The sequence below is a fragment of the Lygodium microphyllum genome, chromosome 24, assembly GCF_053477565.2.
Source record: "Lygodium microphyllum isolate KBCC chromosome 24, Lygodium_microphyllum_v1.1.10, whole genome shotgun sequence".
Taxonomy (NCBI): Eukaryota; Viridiplantae; Streptophyta; class Polypodiopsida; order Schizaeales; family Lygodiaceae; genus Lygodium; species Lygodium microphyllum.
The window spans coordinates 131,432,858-131,451,104 of NC_141158.1; the positions used below are offsets into that span (position 1 = coordinate 131,432,858).

General features: G+C 40.4%; 1 protein-coding gene across 2 annotated transcripts; it reads right to left on the bottom strand.

Annotated features, from left to right (window-relative positions):
- Positions 1-9,001: 9,001 nt before the first annotated feature.
- On the bottom strand, positions 9,002-16,353 carry LOC148015651 (DNA repair protein RAD5A-like). Of its 2 annotated transcripts, none has more exons than XM_087665400.1 (20): positions 16,231-16,353; positions 15,061-16,071; positions 14,813-14,946; positions 14,539-14,725; positions 14,313-14,447; positions 13,969-14,120; positions 13,794-13,878; positions 13,498-13,710; positions 13,266-13,412; positions 13,026-13,172; positions 12,878-12,945; positions 12,670-12,792; positions 12,474-12,573; positions 12,276-12,388; positions 11,892-12,170; positions 10,611-10,811; positions 10,411-10,504; positions 10,229-10,300; positions 10,049-10,147; positions 9,002-9,957 (listed from the first exon to the last, which is right to left on the bottom strand). In XM_087665400.1, exons 2-20 carry the CDS (start codon positions 16,069-16,071, stop codon positions 9,835-9,837), a joined length of 3,483 nt encoding a protein of 1,160 aa, XP_087521526.1. In that variant the 5' UTR covers positions 16,231-16,353; the 3' UTR covers positions 9,002-9,834. The 2 variants fall into 2 exon arrangements, with proteins under 2 accessions (XP_087521526.1, XP_087521527.1); XM_087665401.1 differs by having other exon boundaries at positions 15,061-16,092; positions 16,231-16,344.
- Positions 16,354-18,247: the final 1,894 nt, after the last annotated feature.

The window sequence follows — 18,247 nt, forward strand, 5'->3', positions numbered from 1 at the left end:
GGCATTGCATCAATCGCTGCTAAAGCATTTGCAATGCTCCTCACCTTCAACACATACTCATTGACAGACATTTTCCCTTTCTTCAAGGCATTCAACTCTTGCTTGAGTTGAATCTTTCGTGCCTTTGTGTTTGCTGAAAGCATACTCTCAAAAATCGTCCAAGTTGCATGTGAAGTTTCTGCATTCCTAATATGTCCCAGCATAGTATTATCAATTACTGCAGATAGCCAATACATCACCTTTTTGTCTTTCGCATTCCACTTTTTCCATGCTTTTAACTCATTTGCACAGTCGGCGGAGGGATACCCAGCTCTGGCTCCTTTTCTTCACATGAGACAAACTCATAAAGGCCCTTTCCAATGAGAAAGTTCATCACACGAAACTTCCATGAAGGGTAGTTGTTCTTGTCGAGCTTCTCAATAATGAGATTTCCACTGTTCTCTACCATTATCACAAACAAGGATATAGCACAGCAAGCTAGTCTTCTGCAATCTTCCACAACATGTGCACAGTAATACACCAAGCAACCTTTTTCACTGATTGCTCAACAGTACATGTAATCTGCAACCTGTTTACAAATAAACCTTATGTTTGCTTCCTGCAAACACCTCAAAAATTACAGATTCACAATCTGTAACCTGTGCACCCACTTTTGGTCAATACAGCTGAAATCACAATATACCCTGAAACTATTGTCTGCAACCTTGCGGCTCTAAAACAGGGCCTAAAACGGCCTCAGATGCCCAAAATAACTGTGGGAATGCCCTAAAGGGCTCATCTGCAAAATATACAGTACTCTGCTCGCACACCAAATCTCACAGCAATCTGAGATTTTTTGCTTGACCTTACTTCCGGTGCCTCCACAGGCACTATCCAAGAGAGAGAGTGGAAGGATGGGAGAGCTTATTACCCGTGGCTTGCTTGCTCGAACCTTGCTTCTACTCCTTTACTTCAGCCTTCGAATCAACCTCTCTTAGTGGAGCAGCTCTGATACCATGTCAAGAATCGCGTGGTGAGGGGACTTGCTCAAGATGTTGCGTCGGACACACACAGAATGCATAAGGAGAAGCTCACTTAAGAGACAAGAAGAGAGATGGAGGCCAAAACGTTTTCTTGCTGGTTTCTTCTTCTTCTTCCATACACTTTACAATGTACACAAAGTATAGTTAAGATACAACATAAAGGAAAATGGCCTATTAAGTCAAACAATGCATAACCGACTACACTAGTCGACTGGCGCTATAACTATGCCAACTGGTAAATAGGTGTAACAACCTGAATATAATAAGTAATGAGTTAGTGGCCATGTGAGAGTCATAATGACCACCGACGTGCTAAGTGTAGACGTGTGGACCCATCTAACCAGGCGGTCCATCATTAATGTCTGCATGTGTTGAGCCTGTCATCTCAACAAAGTAAACCTATTAATGCTTGTGAGCTAAAGAGTGATTGGCTATTTGAGCTATTAGGCGACCTTAGTGTTGAATTAAGAACCTAGATTCATGTTGATCCATATGGGTTACAGTCAAAACCTTCCATTGCAGAGTGGACTTGACAGAGACTAGGTGATAGACCCCGTGTTATTCTAAGGAGGTCAAGTGGCATCACTTAGGATAATCTCTTGATGGGTCACTAAATTGTGTCAATAAGGTATCCTCGATCAAGCACATCCACTTTTGAAGCAAATATGAGTTGATGGCAGTATGTCTAAAATGTGACACTAACAGATATCGATAGGATTTACAAGGTCAGACAGTCCTCTAGAAGGTTCTCAAGCACTTTTCACTCATACCATGTATCACTCATATGTTTCAAACCTCTAGCAAACTTAACAACATGGCATGCACAAATCGATCCACTAATGGTATCCAATGTATATAAACATAAACTCACAGGCATGGAAGCACATCAACTTGGCATTTTCAATGTTGGTAAAAGAGGCAAGAAATTTGAAGTTTTGAACAGTACAGTACAGCACCAGAGCAGAGACAGAGGCTCTACAGAAGGTTTACAGAGGGTTACAGAAGGTCATCAAAACCTCATAACTCATAATAAAACCATTCCAAACTTTCAAAAACTATTAAATAGGCTTCCAAAATATTTCAATCTTCATCAATCATCAATCCATGCTTCATACAAAAGAAAATCAGAACAAAATAGAAGCTATACAGAACCAATCAAAACCTCAACAAAACCTATCAGAACATCACAGAGCTTCATGTTTCCACTAAGAATCATCATGAGCTTCCAAAATATAATCAATATCATCCAAAACATTCTCAAACACTTCCATTAACAATCATACATAACTCTAAATCCATCAAAAATCAATCATTCATACCTCAAAAACAACAAAAATCAGTCAAAAATTCAGTCTTTTTCCACTCTCAACATGCACGTAGCCTTCAAGATGAAGTGTTGCAAAATAGATATTAGCTTCATCATGACGAGGGAAAATTATGAAGTACATTACTAATTTGTTTACCCATTCTTCCCACTCCATTGGAGATGCATTATCCCCCTTGAAGTTGGAAATGGTAATATTTTCTTTGTACTCCCTTTCATTATAGGTTGGCTGGAAATTGTTGGAGTACTGCCCAAGAGATGATTGTCTCCAAGAATCTTTATACATTGAATCTTTTCCAAAAGAGTTTCGTCTAAAAGTATTATGACAATGATTCGATTGTCCCAATCCAAAAGAATGATGCTATCCATTTGTGGGATGATCATGAAATGTCTTATCTTTGTTGGTGATATCATGAAATGACCTTCTTTCATCAAATCTTCCACTCTTATCTTGAAAGTTCGATTATTTTTGCTTGATGGTAGATTGAGAGGGAAAAGATTTATAGAAGGAGTCACATCCATGAAACTCTTCATTCTCTTATTCTCTTATGTCCTCCCCATCTTCATAAGTAGCCTCACGTCTTGAATTGAATTGAGGAGCGTGCATGATGCTTTGATGACATTGGTGGCTGATAATGAGCGCTCCTCAATGTTGATGGCTCTCCTTTCTCAAAGGTTGACATTATAGGATGATCAAACCCCTTTCCTTTTATATTGGAGGTTGGACTAAAGTATTTTCAATATGAGTAGTGGGTTCATTTGGTGTAAAAGATGTGGTTTGAGTCTTCAAATCCTTGATAGCTGCTACTACATCTTCAAATCCACTCTTCATAAACTTGACCAGCTCTGCTGAAGTCCTTCATCCACTTTGTTGGATGTGTTCTCAACCTTCCCCAAGGATTTGGATAGTTGCTCATAATGATCCTGCATCCCAATGTTCAGTACTTTTGAAAGCATAGAGTCTTCAAAAGGTTCATGAGACAAGGGATTTCCATCATTACCCACTCGTCCACTATGAGCATTACCAACACTTACAACATCGTCTTGTTAGTCATGATTGAGGGCTTCATTAGTGTTGTTTTGATCATTGATATATTCTCTGATGTCTTCTTGAATGGTCTTCATGACTTGATCTTTTCTTTTGTTTTTGGCCATTATGTATAGGTGCTATAAAAAATGGCTATAGGGAAGAAAATTGCCAATATCTTAATATCTTGCTTAGTATTGCACCAATGCCAATGGTTTCTTGATCCAAAGGAAGATTATATAGCAAGGATACTATAGATTTAGTAAGATCTCAGCTTACAATAGGGTATATGGCTAAAATAAACTCAAGCAATGCAACCCTAATAGCCTGTCTAGGTGTAGTCCCACTAGACTCCCTGTCAGAAAAATTGCTATAACTTTTGCTCTCAGAGTCTGATTAGTGAAATTTTTGATTCAAATTGAATTTTGATATCCCCTCTTCACTCAATCCACTTCAATTTTCATCATAATTAAAATATCAATCTAATCTCATGGGTGTAATAGCTCTTTTAAGCAAGGGTTATTGTATAGGCAATTTGATCTTTTCGATGGGTTAGTATAGTCTACAAGGATTAGTGGATATGTAATCAGAGCTTTTTGGTGGGTTAGTACAAGTTGCAAGCATTGTTGGAAATGCAATTCAGCCTTTCAACTAGGCTGCTATAGGCTTCTAAAAGTGTAATTTGGGCTTTTTAGGATGGTTACTCTAAGCAATTCGAGCTATGGAGCTATGTTATATCCTCTTTGGTGGGTTACTCCATTTGCAAGCCCACCTTTTCTTTGGGTTAGTTCGAGCTGCATGGGTAACTTTGATCACATTATGGCCTCTCTAGTGGGTCACTATAGGTGGTAAGGGTTATGTACTCCATTATGTTTGCTACTTGGCATCTCTAGTTTGTGCAAGTTTCCTTCTCTACTTCAAGGTTTTAAACACTTTTATTTCTGTAAATTCTACAAGGGATGAAACAAATGTGTTAAATTCGAGATTTAGAAAAATCTCATTTAATGCAAAGAATTATGAAGCCAATGAAATGTTTAACTTTGGGAATAGCATGCTAACGCATCTACCTAATAGAATATATTTATCAAAACAAGAGCAATAATCCATGTGTTTTCAAAGAGGAGTTTCAAAGCCCATGGATAACATTCAATCACTTGGGAAACTCATGGATCATATTTCAACCACTTTAAAAATTTTATTATATCATTATTTGAGAAGCACTCGAATGTGTGGCATTGATGAGGGACACATCAAAACTCCACTCCTAATCATCATTTTTGGTTGTGGAAAAACATGATTATTCTACCATAATGCTCTTTGACATACATTACCACTTTGTTATGGAGTAGATTGTAGTGGCCATTAGGTCAAGTATCCTTACATGTAAAAGTCACCATTAGGTCCATCATAAGGGTCCTTGTGTAGCAATGGTGTCAATAAATGTGTTTCTATTTGGGGAAACACACAAATTGACTTCCTTGTTGATGTTCATGCCTTGATGCATAGCTTTGGGGTGTGTCCCAAAAAGAGACTTATCAATACAAGGCTTGTCAATGGAGGTTTGCACCTACAAAGACATGCATGGCTACTTTTCATAACCAAGACACATCTAAATCAATACACGGCTTGTCAATGGAGGTTTGCACCTATAATGACATGCATGGCTACTTTTCATACCCAAGACACATCTGAATCACATTGGCTTAAATCCCATGAAAACTACGGCAATTATAATAAGCTATAGGAACCAAACTAGGCAAACTTGTCACACAAAAAAGGGAAGCAAGAGGGAGAATCTTGATGGATCTACCCTATTGAAGGGTGATCTCAAAGAGCATAGAATTTTTCGTCAAAAAGCAATAGATTAGGAGAAATTAGGAAGAGCTATCACTAGAAAAGATCAAAGGGAAGGTTTCATTGCCCACTAGGATCCTTATAAAGATAAATTTGTGTGTGTGCGTGTGTGCACGAGCACGCTCGCGCATGCACGTTATAGCATTGAATCAATCAACCACAATAGATAAGTCAAGATTTATGTAAAATCTAGCGGAGCGCATTCGTGGATAGCATTACAAAACTCCAACGAGGCATCGAATAAATGATACAAGAAGCTTGGAGTAGTGAGACCAAGAATAATGCATTCAAGAGGGAAGGGTATCGCATGTTACCTACAAATCTCAATAGGTAACAAATTATCCTACATTGCAATCACTTAGAACTCTCCCCATGACAAATAATACCCCCATTGTGTATTACCTCTTTTCAAGGAAGAAATATCCTATAGTATCAAGATGAGATACTAGAATCTCTTGCATGGATTATTACCGTAACTACATCAATCAATACTATTTTGAAGAAGTCATGCAATGTGAGTAATTCATCTTCAATTGATTATGAAGGCATATGAGTTACTAAAGTGGAGGTGGAAGGTAATTATGCGAGTGTATGGAGATTTCCCATTGCCAAGAGTACCCTATTGAAGAACAAGGGTATTGTAAAATATACTCCTTGTTGTAATAACAATCGTTCAATTTTGAGCCCATCATCAACTCGTACCATTTGGGCTATGACTGGGTGGTGATGCACCAAAGGGGCCACCACCCATCATAGGGGAGGTCCCAAGGTACACGCTATGTGTGGTCCTACAATAATGCTTGCAATTGTAGTAAGTCTAGTTTGAGCTATAGTAGACCATTTTTTAAATACCCAACTCTGAGCTTCCATAAACACACCTTTTCAAATCCATTGTAAGCAAATCTATGCTTTAGGATCTTGATTTGTATCATTGCTTTAAGTGCCAATTTTGAATAGATAATAAGCCCAATTTGGGATACTATCACCTTATGAGACTAGTCTGACATGGTTGGTTATTGCTCCTATGAATGTATCAAATACATTTAAAAGGCAACTTGTCCTTTCTGTCATATGTTTCAATGAGAAGAGCCTCAAGTGAATACCTTATATGTATATTCACAAAAAGTGGAATTTCTAGAGATATGAGGTCCCCACTTTGGAAGAAATGGAAGGAATTTTTTGAAATGTCAAATTCATGGGAACTGTTGGGTAAAAAGAAAATATTGAGGATTGTTGCTAGATAAGGAAGATGGTGGGATTGGGAATATTAATTAGAAGTAGATCATCATAGAATTTATAGGCATGCAAGAAATGCTTCAAAATATCAAGTCTATCCTCCATAGCTAGCCTTTTACAATAATTGTATTCAAAAAAACAAAAGATAGAGATTACGGCATATGGGAGAATGATTGAGACCCATGGGTACACCATGACATTGCCTCGTGACAACCCCAAAAGGTTGGATAAATGTATTATTTATGATCTAAGAATTTCAATAGAGATTATTTAAGAGTGAAGTATAACCAATTATTCTTATATTGATTAGTCTAGCAACCTTTTTTCTTTGCTAGGTCAATAGCCAAAAACTTAGCCTTATTATGGTTGGAGGCTAGAGAAATTATTTTCCCAATCATTTTTTATAAACCAAATTCTCCATGGTGTGGGGTATTCTCATAGCATTTCCTAATATCCACTGAGCAACAATTGAATTGAATATAGAATTATGAGTTGACAAAGGCTTCTTGTGCCAAATTTACAAGCCAAAAGGACTATCTATGAGGTCCAAAAGTCAAGTATATCTGCTTAGTAAGTAGACCAACCAAATTCATCATAACATCTTTGCAAGTTTCTAATATGATAGCAAGACTGGTAAGCCATCGAAATTCATTCTTATGAGCTTTAAAGATACACATAAGAAAGGGAAGGTTAGCTAAGGTATCATTGATAATATTTGTCTAAGATACCATTTGGATGTCATCAACAAAGGTACTTATGTCAACGTTTGCACACGAGAAATCCAAGCAATTGATCTTTCTTTCACAAGAAGTATTACACGTTTCTTGCAAAAAAACATGGGGTTATTTGCCGCCTAGTCTATGCCAACTATATAGAAGTCATTAATGAGTTTATCTATGTCATGGAAATATTGACATCATAGATAAATTAATAAAGGGAGAAATTTCCAATCAAAACAAATATCTTGAAAAAAATATCAAGGCAAAGGTTCACTGAGGAAAAATTTTTCTTAAAGCATTTCCTCAAAGAAATTTTATCGAGCAAGCCAATCATAATAAGAATAAATTGTCTTTTTCTAATGAGTTGAATTCTACCATGAGGTTGTTGGACAAAGACCTACATACATCATTTAAAGATTAGTTGTTAAACAATGGAACTATATTCATCAAGGTGTGCATATTTTCTCTCAAGGCCTTGAGAAGAAAATTTGTTACTTAATTGACTAGAGATGCTTGTTGCTTGATGGCCAAAGTTTTTAGGCCTATAATGTGCTAGAGAACATCTATTGTTGTACAGATAGAATTGAAACTCCTAGCAAAAGTCCTATTACCACCTTGTTGAAATTTGGGTGAGTTGAAGCAACTTTCCATGAGCCTTACACCATCTCCTTCTCTATTAGGAATTAGATTAATGCCATTCTTCGGTGACTATAAGATTTTTGGCAACCAAAAGAACCACAAGTACTAATTATATGTCCATAGCTTCATGTACTAATGATCCATCCATAGCTTTATCTACCTCCAAGAATAGCAACATGGAGCCTTGTAAAGCCTTGGCAAGGAATACTATATCAACATTATGCATTATAAACCAAAGGGTATGATCAAACCATAAAATGATACATCCTTATATGACCATTCAAAATACTAGTTCTAGAGAGAGAGAGAGAGAGAGAGAGGAGGCCCCTTCCATAGCCAAGGATGAGAAACCCTTTCCAACCACTTCATTCTTCACCAAGAAACAACAACCGCATCTCAATGGGGATGGGGGTTCTAAGGATAAAGATTGCATAAGAGCAAGGCTAATGATTGCAAGCTTGTAGATAGATCTCAAGGAGTTGCAATGGAATGAAGGCATCAGATATGCATGAGCTATGCTCTTGTTTCTTGACCCATTTCAAGGTTTCCCAAGTCATGTTCAAAATCTCTACCTCCTTTGAGAAATCAAGGAGGCAAGGATTTCCTTTTAGCCCTGTCAAGAAGGATAAAAGTGCCAAAATCCAAGTTTTTCTTAGGTCTTAGATATTTATCCTAAAATTGGATGCCAACATGCTAGAACAAGTTTTTAATGATAAATTATGGGGATTCCATACAATTGCTTAGTTTCATTTCATCCTCTACTAAATTTTACACTATAGCCATCAAGCTCTGTAGTTTAGCAATTAGCAACAACTTATGAGAGGTTTGAAAGCACTATATAATAGGTTTTCTTTCAACCAACTAGTTGGATCTAATTGCAAAAGCTAAGGATTTTCAATTTCAAGGTTACTATCAAAATTGGGATGGTCAATACGTATCAAGGCCTAGTGAAAGTCCTTTTCCCATGATTGCAATACAAGGATCATGTCACAACAATGCCTAGCTATTTGTTGGTGCTTATTTGGACTACTACCCCAAAACTTGCCTACAAGTTGGATTTATCTATTCAAACCTTAACCAATTGTTTAAGAAATATGTGATGTTTTTTAACGCAAGTTTGACAACGTTGAAGTCGACGCTCTCACTTGGGTGGACTTAAAGCTGCTTTATGTTTCCACTTGCTCCAGATTTTGAGATTGAAAACCTCTAATGCGTTCTTACGGAGGGAGTAATCTAATATTGAAGAACACCATAATGCTGATCTTTTGGAAGTGTTATTTAGAGAGCTTATTGTCCTATCGCCGAAGCAAGGCGCCTCTAAACAGCTTTCACGGGAGGATATGAAAAGCTGTGAAGCAGTTTTGGAGGCACCTTAACCAATTGTTCCACATATCAAGGAGAGAAACGCTCAACTGAAGAGAATGGCGGCTGAAGCCAAAGCCATACATACCACTATTGCAGAGTCTGCATCATTAAAAAAACGATAACGATAAACTGGCCAATTTTTCCAGTTTTGTCGGACGCGTAATGACAATTAACAACGGCGATGGTAATGAATAAATAATCACCGGTCGACGCGGCAGCCGCGACCTGTGAAGGGGATAATAACCGTGGGGGTGTTCGTTCTGTACGCATATGCTGCTTGTCGCCTGTGACAAGCAGTCTAATGGTCACCGTTCTTCTTTCTTCAACACTCGGGCCTTAGCTTCTGTTGACAACTTCCAAACCTGTGTTTTGGCAGAGCATAAAGTGGGAGACATAACTGGAATGGCGCCATGCCATGCCATGCAGGGATGATAATGCCCTCCTCATAGGTCTAAACAAAAACTTGGTGCTGGGGCATCAAAATTTTTAGAAACTGGGGGAAGATTCCTGTGGTAAGGACGCACCAAGTCTTCCTTCTTGGTTGTGGCCACCCACTCCCTCCTTGACGATATCCGGATCGCGGCAACCGGCTGGAAATTCACATTACACCTAAAATACATATACTTGCATAATAGCCTGCCAGGCGGTCTACCGGAACAGCATCTTCAACTCTTCTATCCTTGCCGACCGGATTTCTTGATCCGTGAGAGCGCCAGCAATCATGCGTTGCTTCCTAGCTTGGACTTGCAGCATTCTCTCCTCGACTGTGTCCTGCCAAACACCCAGTAGTGCGAATTCAGATTCACGTCGAAGCCTCCTGGGCTGTCCTTGTGGAATCGAACTGAAAAACACTCGTGCACACCTTTGTTATAAAACGCTTAATGCAAACCCTCTTGGTCTGACCGATTCTATGAATACGGTTGATAGCTTGCTCCTCCACAGCAGGATTCCACCATGGATCCTTTACATCACAAGAGCCATTCAGATTTCTTCTTTTAGCTCAGACTTGAATCACATGCAACAGAGTTCAAACGATTCCTACCAGGAGAAAAGCATTGGAAGCTGCGGTCAGGTTGATACCCACACCACCAGCTTTTAAAGATATAAGCATTACCTGAAAGCAGCATCATTCATGAGCATATGATGCACTGAATCAAAATTTAGGAGTAAAAGAACGAAGCCTTCACCTATAATGGAGTCAAAATCAAGTAACAGACAGATTACCAATATTTTTGGGTTAGTGCTGAACTCCTTTATGACTTTCTCTCTTTGCTGTTGATTTAATGTCCCATCAAGACGAACATACCTATGCTTTTGCCTGCAAAAACATAAAACTGAGGTATTCAACGCACAGAAAATAAATAGGCTGCCATCCTTCACTCCTCAGCTTAGCTTAGCATCAGCATCCGTAATCCAAGACTTACCTGTCTAAAGGGATCTGCAGAAGATCTAAGAATGCCGTCCATTGACTGAAGACAATGCTCTTGCTCCCCATTCTTCTTAGAACATCTAGCTCTCTCAGAAGGGCTGAAACTTTAGAGGATTCAGTCCAGTTCTTTTGGACATCTACCCTAAATCTGCTCTGGCTTGGAGCTGTTATGATATCTTGTCTTGTCATGTACTGCCTGGTAAACATAAGGAACAGGATGAGACTTGCAGACAGAAGCTATACTAATGCTATAGGATGATATTGACACCTAATCCACTCGGGGTGTGGAGACATCCACATTCTGATTGCAAAAGCGAGTGCTGAGAATCAATTTCAATGTGAAGCAGAATAAGATGTCAGCATAGCCAGTTGAATAATTCAGTGGCTTGGATTAGAGCAAGTCCATAATAGACACTATGCGAAAGCATAAATCTGGAACATCACCCACAATGTACATAGTTATACCAAATACTTGGCTTTAACTGACCACCTAGTGCATTGGTGGATTGTGATGAGCTGCAAACTTCGAGACAAGTAAAAATAGTACAGTTAACATACACAACTATGCATCAATGTGTTTAAGGAAACCTATTCCGTGAAAACTCTGTAGGGAGGATTCCAAGCACAGGAAAGAATGTTATAGATGCCTAATTCTAGCATGATGCAAGGCACTTCCTACATCTGGTTGCACTACGTAATGCTGATATTAAATTCACAGACTAGGATGGACATGAACCTGAATGCAATGCCAGCATAGCCAGTTTAATAATACAGTGGTATGGGTTAGACCGAGTCTGTAACAAAAAATGTATGCATGAGCGCTCTTTTTTGATATCCTGCATGATATAGATGGCTTACCAATTTGAACTGATTACCTATTGCAGTGCTGTATTGTGCTTGAACAAATCCAATGGTAAAAAAGCACACTGATCAGGAACAAACTTGGATATAAGAAATAAACAGCAGAGGTAGCTAGAAAGAGCACTGGCCAGGTGCAAACTTGAATATCACAGGCATAGCACGGGTGATACTCATGCAAGCATGCACTATCATGCGTTGTCCATAAGCATTTGGTTAGTGGTTAATGCAATCCTTCTTGACGAAGGAAGTTCACACAAATCAGACGCACGTGATCAAGGTTTCAAGAGATCAAAATAAAGGTCAATAAGGAATGCAAGAGCATAAAACTGCACCAGCTAAAACAGAATGTGACTCACATTCTAATGTTTGATTCACAGAATGTACCACAATTCACGTGCCAGAATCTGAAAGATACCTGCATATGGGGCACAAGCCACCGGAACCAGAGTTCCAACTTGCAAGCAGACACTCCCGGCACATGCAGTGCGCACATGTTGTGAGTATCCCGTCTTCAACTGCTTCAAGGCAGATAGGACACTCAGCTTTGTTACCTTTCCGAAGATCATCAACCACCTCTTGAACATATGCCTTGGTCACAGAGGAGCCTTTCACATTCTCTGCACTGTTAGCCACACCTTGAAGAAACCGTCGGGCCAGTTTATCAAGGTCTGTAAATTCTTCAGTATCACCACGACTATGCAAGGTCACACAGAAGAGTACTCATCATTCACTGCACGCTCAACCAAGAGCCATTTAACACACAAATACACAACATTTAACACAAATACTCGGTACTTGCCTGAGAACAAGAAATGGATGATCACAACACTGCCTCATTCTCAACAGCAACTCTAAGATGGAGGCATAATTATGCAGGACCTTGCCTTGCTCAACAAACTGATCAAACTTGACCTATTGTACGAAACAGAGCATGTTAGAGAGCAGTGCTGTGCCAAATTTTGGCTAAAAGCCACCCCCGCACCTTAAGATATCATACCTTTGACCTCTTATACAGAGCATCATAGAAATCTCTCTCAGCTTCAGAGAGTTCACATACCACCACCTTAGATTCGCTTGGCGGAAGGACCAAGATTGGTCTTCAGTCAAGAAATTAGAAATGGGTTAAATTACAAAACCTGGGCAATCCAAATTTGAGCCAAAACCACGAGGTCTCACAGAGGACAGCAGCATACCTCCCGTCTTTATCAGTGGTATCTTTGGTTCTACGTAGCATGAGTGGTCTTAGAATAGCTTTCAGCAGCATCAGTCCTCGCATATCACCTTCCTCAAAAGGCTTCTGAATCAGCTTATACCACCTGCATATCAAAAACCAATACAAAATGTGCCAAATCAAAATGATATGAGGAGAAAGTTTAAGGCTGAGACTGCCTGTACACTTACCAACCCCAATTGCACCATGGTTCTACTCGAAGAAAGCGAAGAAGGCTGAATGCATCTTCTAGCTTATTCTGTGCAACAAGATACAAAAGTGTGAGCCCTCGTGCTTTAGCTGTTATCCCTGACAGAATGCTATGATATTGGGCCTGACCTGGATTGGTGTTCCTGTGAGGCACCACCGCATATCAGCAGCAACAGCAAATACTGCTTGAGCAGTTTGAGACTTGCTTGCTTTGATGGTATGCCCTTCATCCAGCACCACCCTGTACCAATGAACAGAATGAAGAGGCCCAGCACCCTGAGATGCAAAACCAGAGTCATCCACCATAAACGATAAGAACCAGGATGCTGACTATGATGTAATGTAAAGAAAAAGACCTCCAAGATTCACCTGACTTTGGTATTCAGCAGACAGAACACCATATGTTGTCAATACCACATCATGTTGCAGAAGCACATCTACGTCTCTTGTTCTCCCTGAGCCATAGTGAGCATATACTGTCAGTGCACCAGGTGCACTATGGGTTTCTATTTCGGTCTGCAGACAACACATCAACAGCCATGAGATTCCGAGACTTGCAACAGAAGCTTCAAGGCAGACATACGGCCATAATGGCTCTTACCTTCCACTGCCCTAACAAGGTCATCGGACAAATTATCAATGTGCCTCCACCCTTCTTACAAGATTGCCCAGACTTATTTTGAGCTCTCTTTTGATTTGAAGACTTGCCCTCCACCTTTTCAGATACCACATTACCAGAACCTTTGCCAGGATTCGTCAATAGCAATGCTATTGTCATGACTGTTTTTCCAAGACCCATTGCATCTGCCAAGACCTGCAGAATGCAAGACAGTGTGAGTTGCTGTCTGTCAGACGTGCTTATTCTTTTGTTTTTTAAAGAGAAAAAGGTAGAACTACCCCTCCTCGAGCCATCTTCAAGGCACTAGGGAATTCCATCGTAGCCTCCCCTGAGAACACATTCAAGTAAACAGCTGATGCATGCCTGCCATTTTGGGGACAGACCTACATGAGTCACATTAATGTTCAACTTGCTACACCAACAAATCAATAACATGAGAATCGTGCAACTAACTTATCAGCGAGATGATAGGCATCCCAGCAAGGGTGAAGAGTCTTAGAAGCCTCTTCAACGGAAAGTCCAGATTCTAGTTTTGACATCCAGCAAAGTGCTTGCTTCTGGTATGGCCTTAAATCACATTGCAATGTGCTGGCAGGCTCCATCTCCTGTTACATAAAATTTCAAGTTCAGAAAGTAAATAACAGTTAGCCCAATTGGAAAGTTATAAATGAATAATAAACCCGGATCAAATGAGTGACAACAACCCTGCAAGGTTTCCTTAAAGCCAGCAATTTCTATACAGTAACGACTCAAAAGTTCAGTGGCTATGCAGACAATATTCCTTCAGAAAAGCATACCTGCAAGTCACTGCTGTCAGTTGTCCCAACCAAACGGTTGACATCAGAATCAGATAAGGTCTCATCGGACTGTTCAGCAGATTCATACTGATTGGAGATTAGTTTTCGTCTTTTCTCAGCTGGCAGCATATCATCCTGAAAGAGTAAGCCTCCAGTTGAATTCTTGTATTTTGCATCCAATGTATACGAGCATGGCATCCAGCTAAGTGCAAACCAACATGCTTACTTTGGAATCCAAGATACGCTTCCGGCTGTACAAATCATCAGGGGTAAACTCGGCCTTTCTGAATGGTTCCTTACCAAGCAATCGGAAGAGGGCTAGTAATGGATGATTTGTATTCTCTGTTAATGAACTTGGTAGAAGGGATGGATGACCAGTAGAGATCTTAAAGAGTGAAGTAGATGCATATAAGCTGCAAAATATAGGGCAAATGATCATTTAAGACTGTGGATAACCTTAAAAAGACCTGTCGGACTGGCATCAGGATAAGCTTACATACCAAACTTGAAGCACAACAGTATCCATTGTGCTTAATACCTCTGCTGCAGCTCTGCAAGAACCCTTGACATAAACATTGCCACCAGAAACCAGAGGAATAAGACATCTTGCCCATTCTCCAGGTAACCTGCCAATCTATCTAACGCATGGAGCACATTGTCAGGACTGCAACAACATCAAGGCAGTGATCTAGAGCTCTCTACGAATGCACTAGAAAAACGATTGGCTCATCAAAAAAGAAATGCATACTTCTCCAGAAGCTTTGGTGTAAAACCTCACTATCTGTTGCGCTGCTATTGCACCTCTTCCACGTGCCCAGGGAGCTGAAGAACCTCTGCTGGCATTTGGCAGTTTTGGGAAGGCGAACGACACTGCATCCCCTGCCTTCAATTTTGAGCCTTTGCATGTGGAGTAGGCCAATACTTCAGCCTCACCCACAAGGACAGCACCAGGAACATCCTCACTGTGGCCATCATCCTGTGAGGCAGACCTGTACTCATTGGTAACAGCACATGACGCCATTCTGTTAGACTGTTTGGGCTCACCAACTGAGCCATACTGGCAATAGCGGTGGTTAACATCATCCAGAAACCTGTCGAGAACCACACTGTCCCCCTTAGACAACTGAGACTTGGAATAATCATCATCGCATAGATTCCGGAGATTACTGCTGGAGTATTGGACATCACGCAAGCTGTCGCTGTGTGGGTGCAACTCAGTGAGAGTGCCTGGATCAGAATGGTGCAGTTCATTGAGAGTACCTTGATCGGGCAAGTGTGTCCTGAGGGATTCAAACTTGTGCAAACATGTGCCCTGTCGATCTTCTCCACGAGAACCCAACCCAACTGACGCATTTAATCCGTTTGGGTGATTCTCACCTGTTTGATTGCTGTAAGGCAGGGCTTCCTTATGCTCTATAGCTTCAGCTGCTTCCAAATGCCAACGTGCAGAAGCATCGAATGGATACAAGTGATCTGGGCATGCTCCCTGCAAAGGGAGCGCAGTTCCTTCCACCTGATTGGTAGACGATGCTTGTGTAGCCGCAGAGGTGGAAACCCTGGCACCAGAACCTGCTGTGGTTCGTTTCACATTTATCTCGCTTCCCTTGTAACCTAGGGTATCAAACAGGATGTTAAATGCCAACGTGACATCATTCTTGGCAAGATGAAGTGCTCGGACCAACTCCACATCAGAAGGACCTGAGCCCAACACGCCACGCATCACTTGCACGTTCTCATCTTTAGTCTTGCAAGCAGCCATCTGCGACGGGAAACAGGACCACTGCGTGAAAAATGAATAACCCAAGATATAACTCAATCGTTAATCTCCGCTTACACACACACACACACACACACACACGGAGGGAGAGAGCGAGGGAGGGGATAAGAAGAAAGAAGCTGATTGTACGATTTTGCTTACCGTGTCCGAGCTTGCAAGAGCTAGGCCGACGAGGGACGACAGGAACGGGGACTCGGGAGAGGATCTTCATAGTCCATTTGTTTTTTGAAGTGACGAAATTTTTGGGTGTGGTGTTTTTGGCGGTGGCGGGAATGTGAAATTGAGCGAGCGCGTTCACATCTAAAGCGGGCCTGGAGGAAAACCCAGCGGGAGGGAAGGGAAGGGGGGCTAGAGAGTAGAGGTGAAGGGGAGTTCGCGAATCTATTCGGGAGACCAGGGAGCTATTCTTATGGGGGAGTTCTGAAAGGTTTTTCCAAGATATCAAAACCGCCCCCCCCAAGGTCATGTGGGGGGGTTTCATATTTCTTGGAAAAACCTCCTTCTCATTGAGAAACCCCTCACCTTTTGGCATTTTTGGGAGAAGGTTTTAAGATTCACCTCGACCTTCCCAATTTTGGAAAAAAGTGGATTCTAAGGGGTCTAAAACCTTTTCATGTCCTCAATTTGCTTTTAGAAATCGGAAACTTTGTGGAAAGCCGTTCCTATTAGAAATCCATTCGTGAATAACTCCTATTGCGCCTACCAACATATGTATAGCCTTTCCACGTTGACAAACAGTTGCATGTTGTGATGAATTTTTGGGAAAATCTGGAAGCTTTTTCTCAAACTTGAGGTGTATTATATGTGTGGCCACTTATGGAAAAGGCATCTTGCTCTTATAAGTGTGCATGGACTATGGAGCACAAGTTTTATGGTGGAATCATGTATTGTTTGTACATGGTCAAAATTAATGTCTTATTATCACATACAAAAGCCCAAATGTGAGGAAAACACATCTCCATGTGTATTAGCCCTAAGAAAACTTTTCAGATATTATTTCACGCTAAAAATGCCCATGGATATGGTGCCCACAACCAAACCACAATTTGCAAAAAGCCAATGCTAAATTTGGAAGAACTTGGCATGCATAATCTCCCTCTTCTGGTTGAGAATTTGGTGATCACAAATCGGTGGAAAGTGGGCAAAGATGATGATCATGACTTGTGGACAAATTAGGATTGGTTTTTAAATCTTGGGAATCATGAGTTGATGGCTAGAGACATTTGAGGCCTACTACATAAGAATAGGGCACTTATTATTATTAAGGCATAGGTGAGCATAGTTGGCTGCTTATCACTTGTATATGTGGATTACTTGTATTTGACTACCCATAAAAGCTGCTTTGGAGTAAGTTCTGAGTTGTTTTTGGAGTGTGAAAGGTTTGCCCCTCTCATGGGAGAGAGGAGAGGTGTTTATGTCGTGGTTTTCCATGAGTTTTGGGGCTCCTATTACAACAACCAATGCAGTGTCCTATTTTTAAACATTGTGAAGTTTTCTTTGGAATTCAAAGAGATGGAGGCTTTTGGATCCATCTATTGTTTGTAGTTTTGAAGTGGTTCAAGAAGTCCAAGATTCATGGAAGACAAGTGGGGAGTTTAAAGGCCAAGTTGAATGCTAAAAGTGGAGCTATAGGCTCCCATATCTCTTCCTTGGTTCTTTGCTCATGAGATCAATATCAAAAGCAAGTCCCTCTTTTGTTATCTTTGAATTGTTATTGTCTTATTGAGTCCTTTGGCTTTTGGCTCACAAGATGCTCCTTTTTATAGTTTGTGAGCCACATTTTTGAATGTCATTTGATTGTAAGCATGGAGGAGTTCTCCTTTCAAAGAAGGAAGCGATGCTTGTCTATACCGTATGGGATGGTATGGCCTACCCTATGTGTCTATCTCATGTAGTCAAGGTTGTGACATTCCTTAAAGAGCAATAAATATTGTACACAATCTCATGTCTACACGCTAGGTTCCTTTTTGCATTTGATATTCTACATGTTGAGAGAGCTATAGAGAGGCAACAATAATACTTTGTACTAGGACTTGGTTATATTCTCATCGCTCTAATTTAATATTAGCATCTTTGGTGGCATTGGTGTATCTTTGTTTCTGGTTTATATGATTATGAAAAAAATCCTCACAACATTAGGCTTAAATGGCCTCTAAAT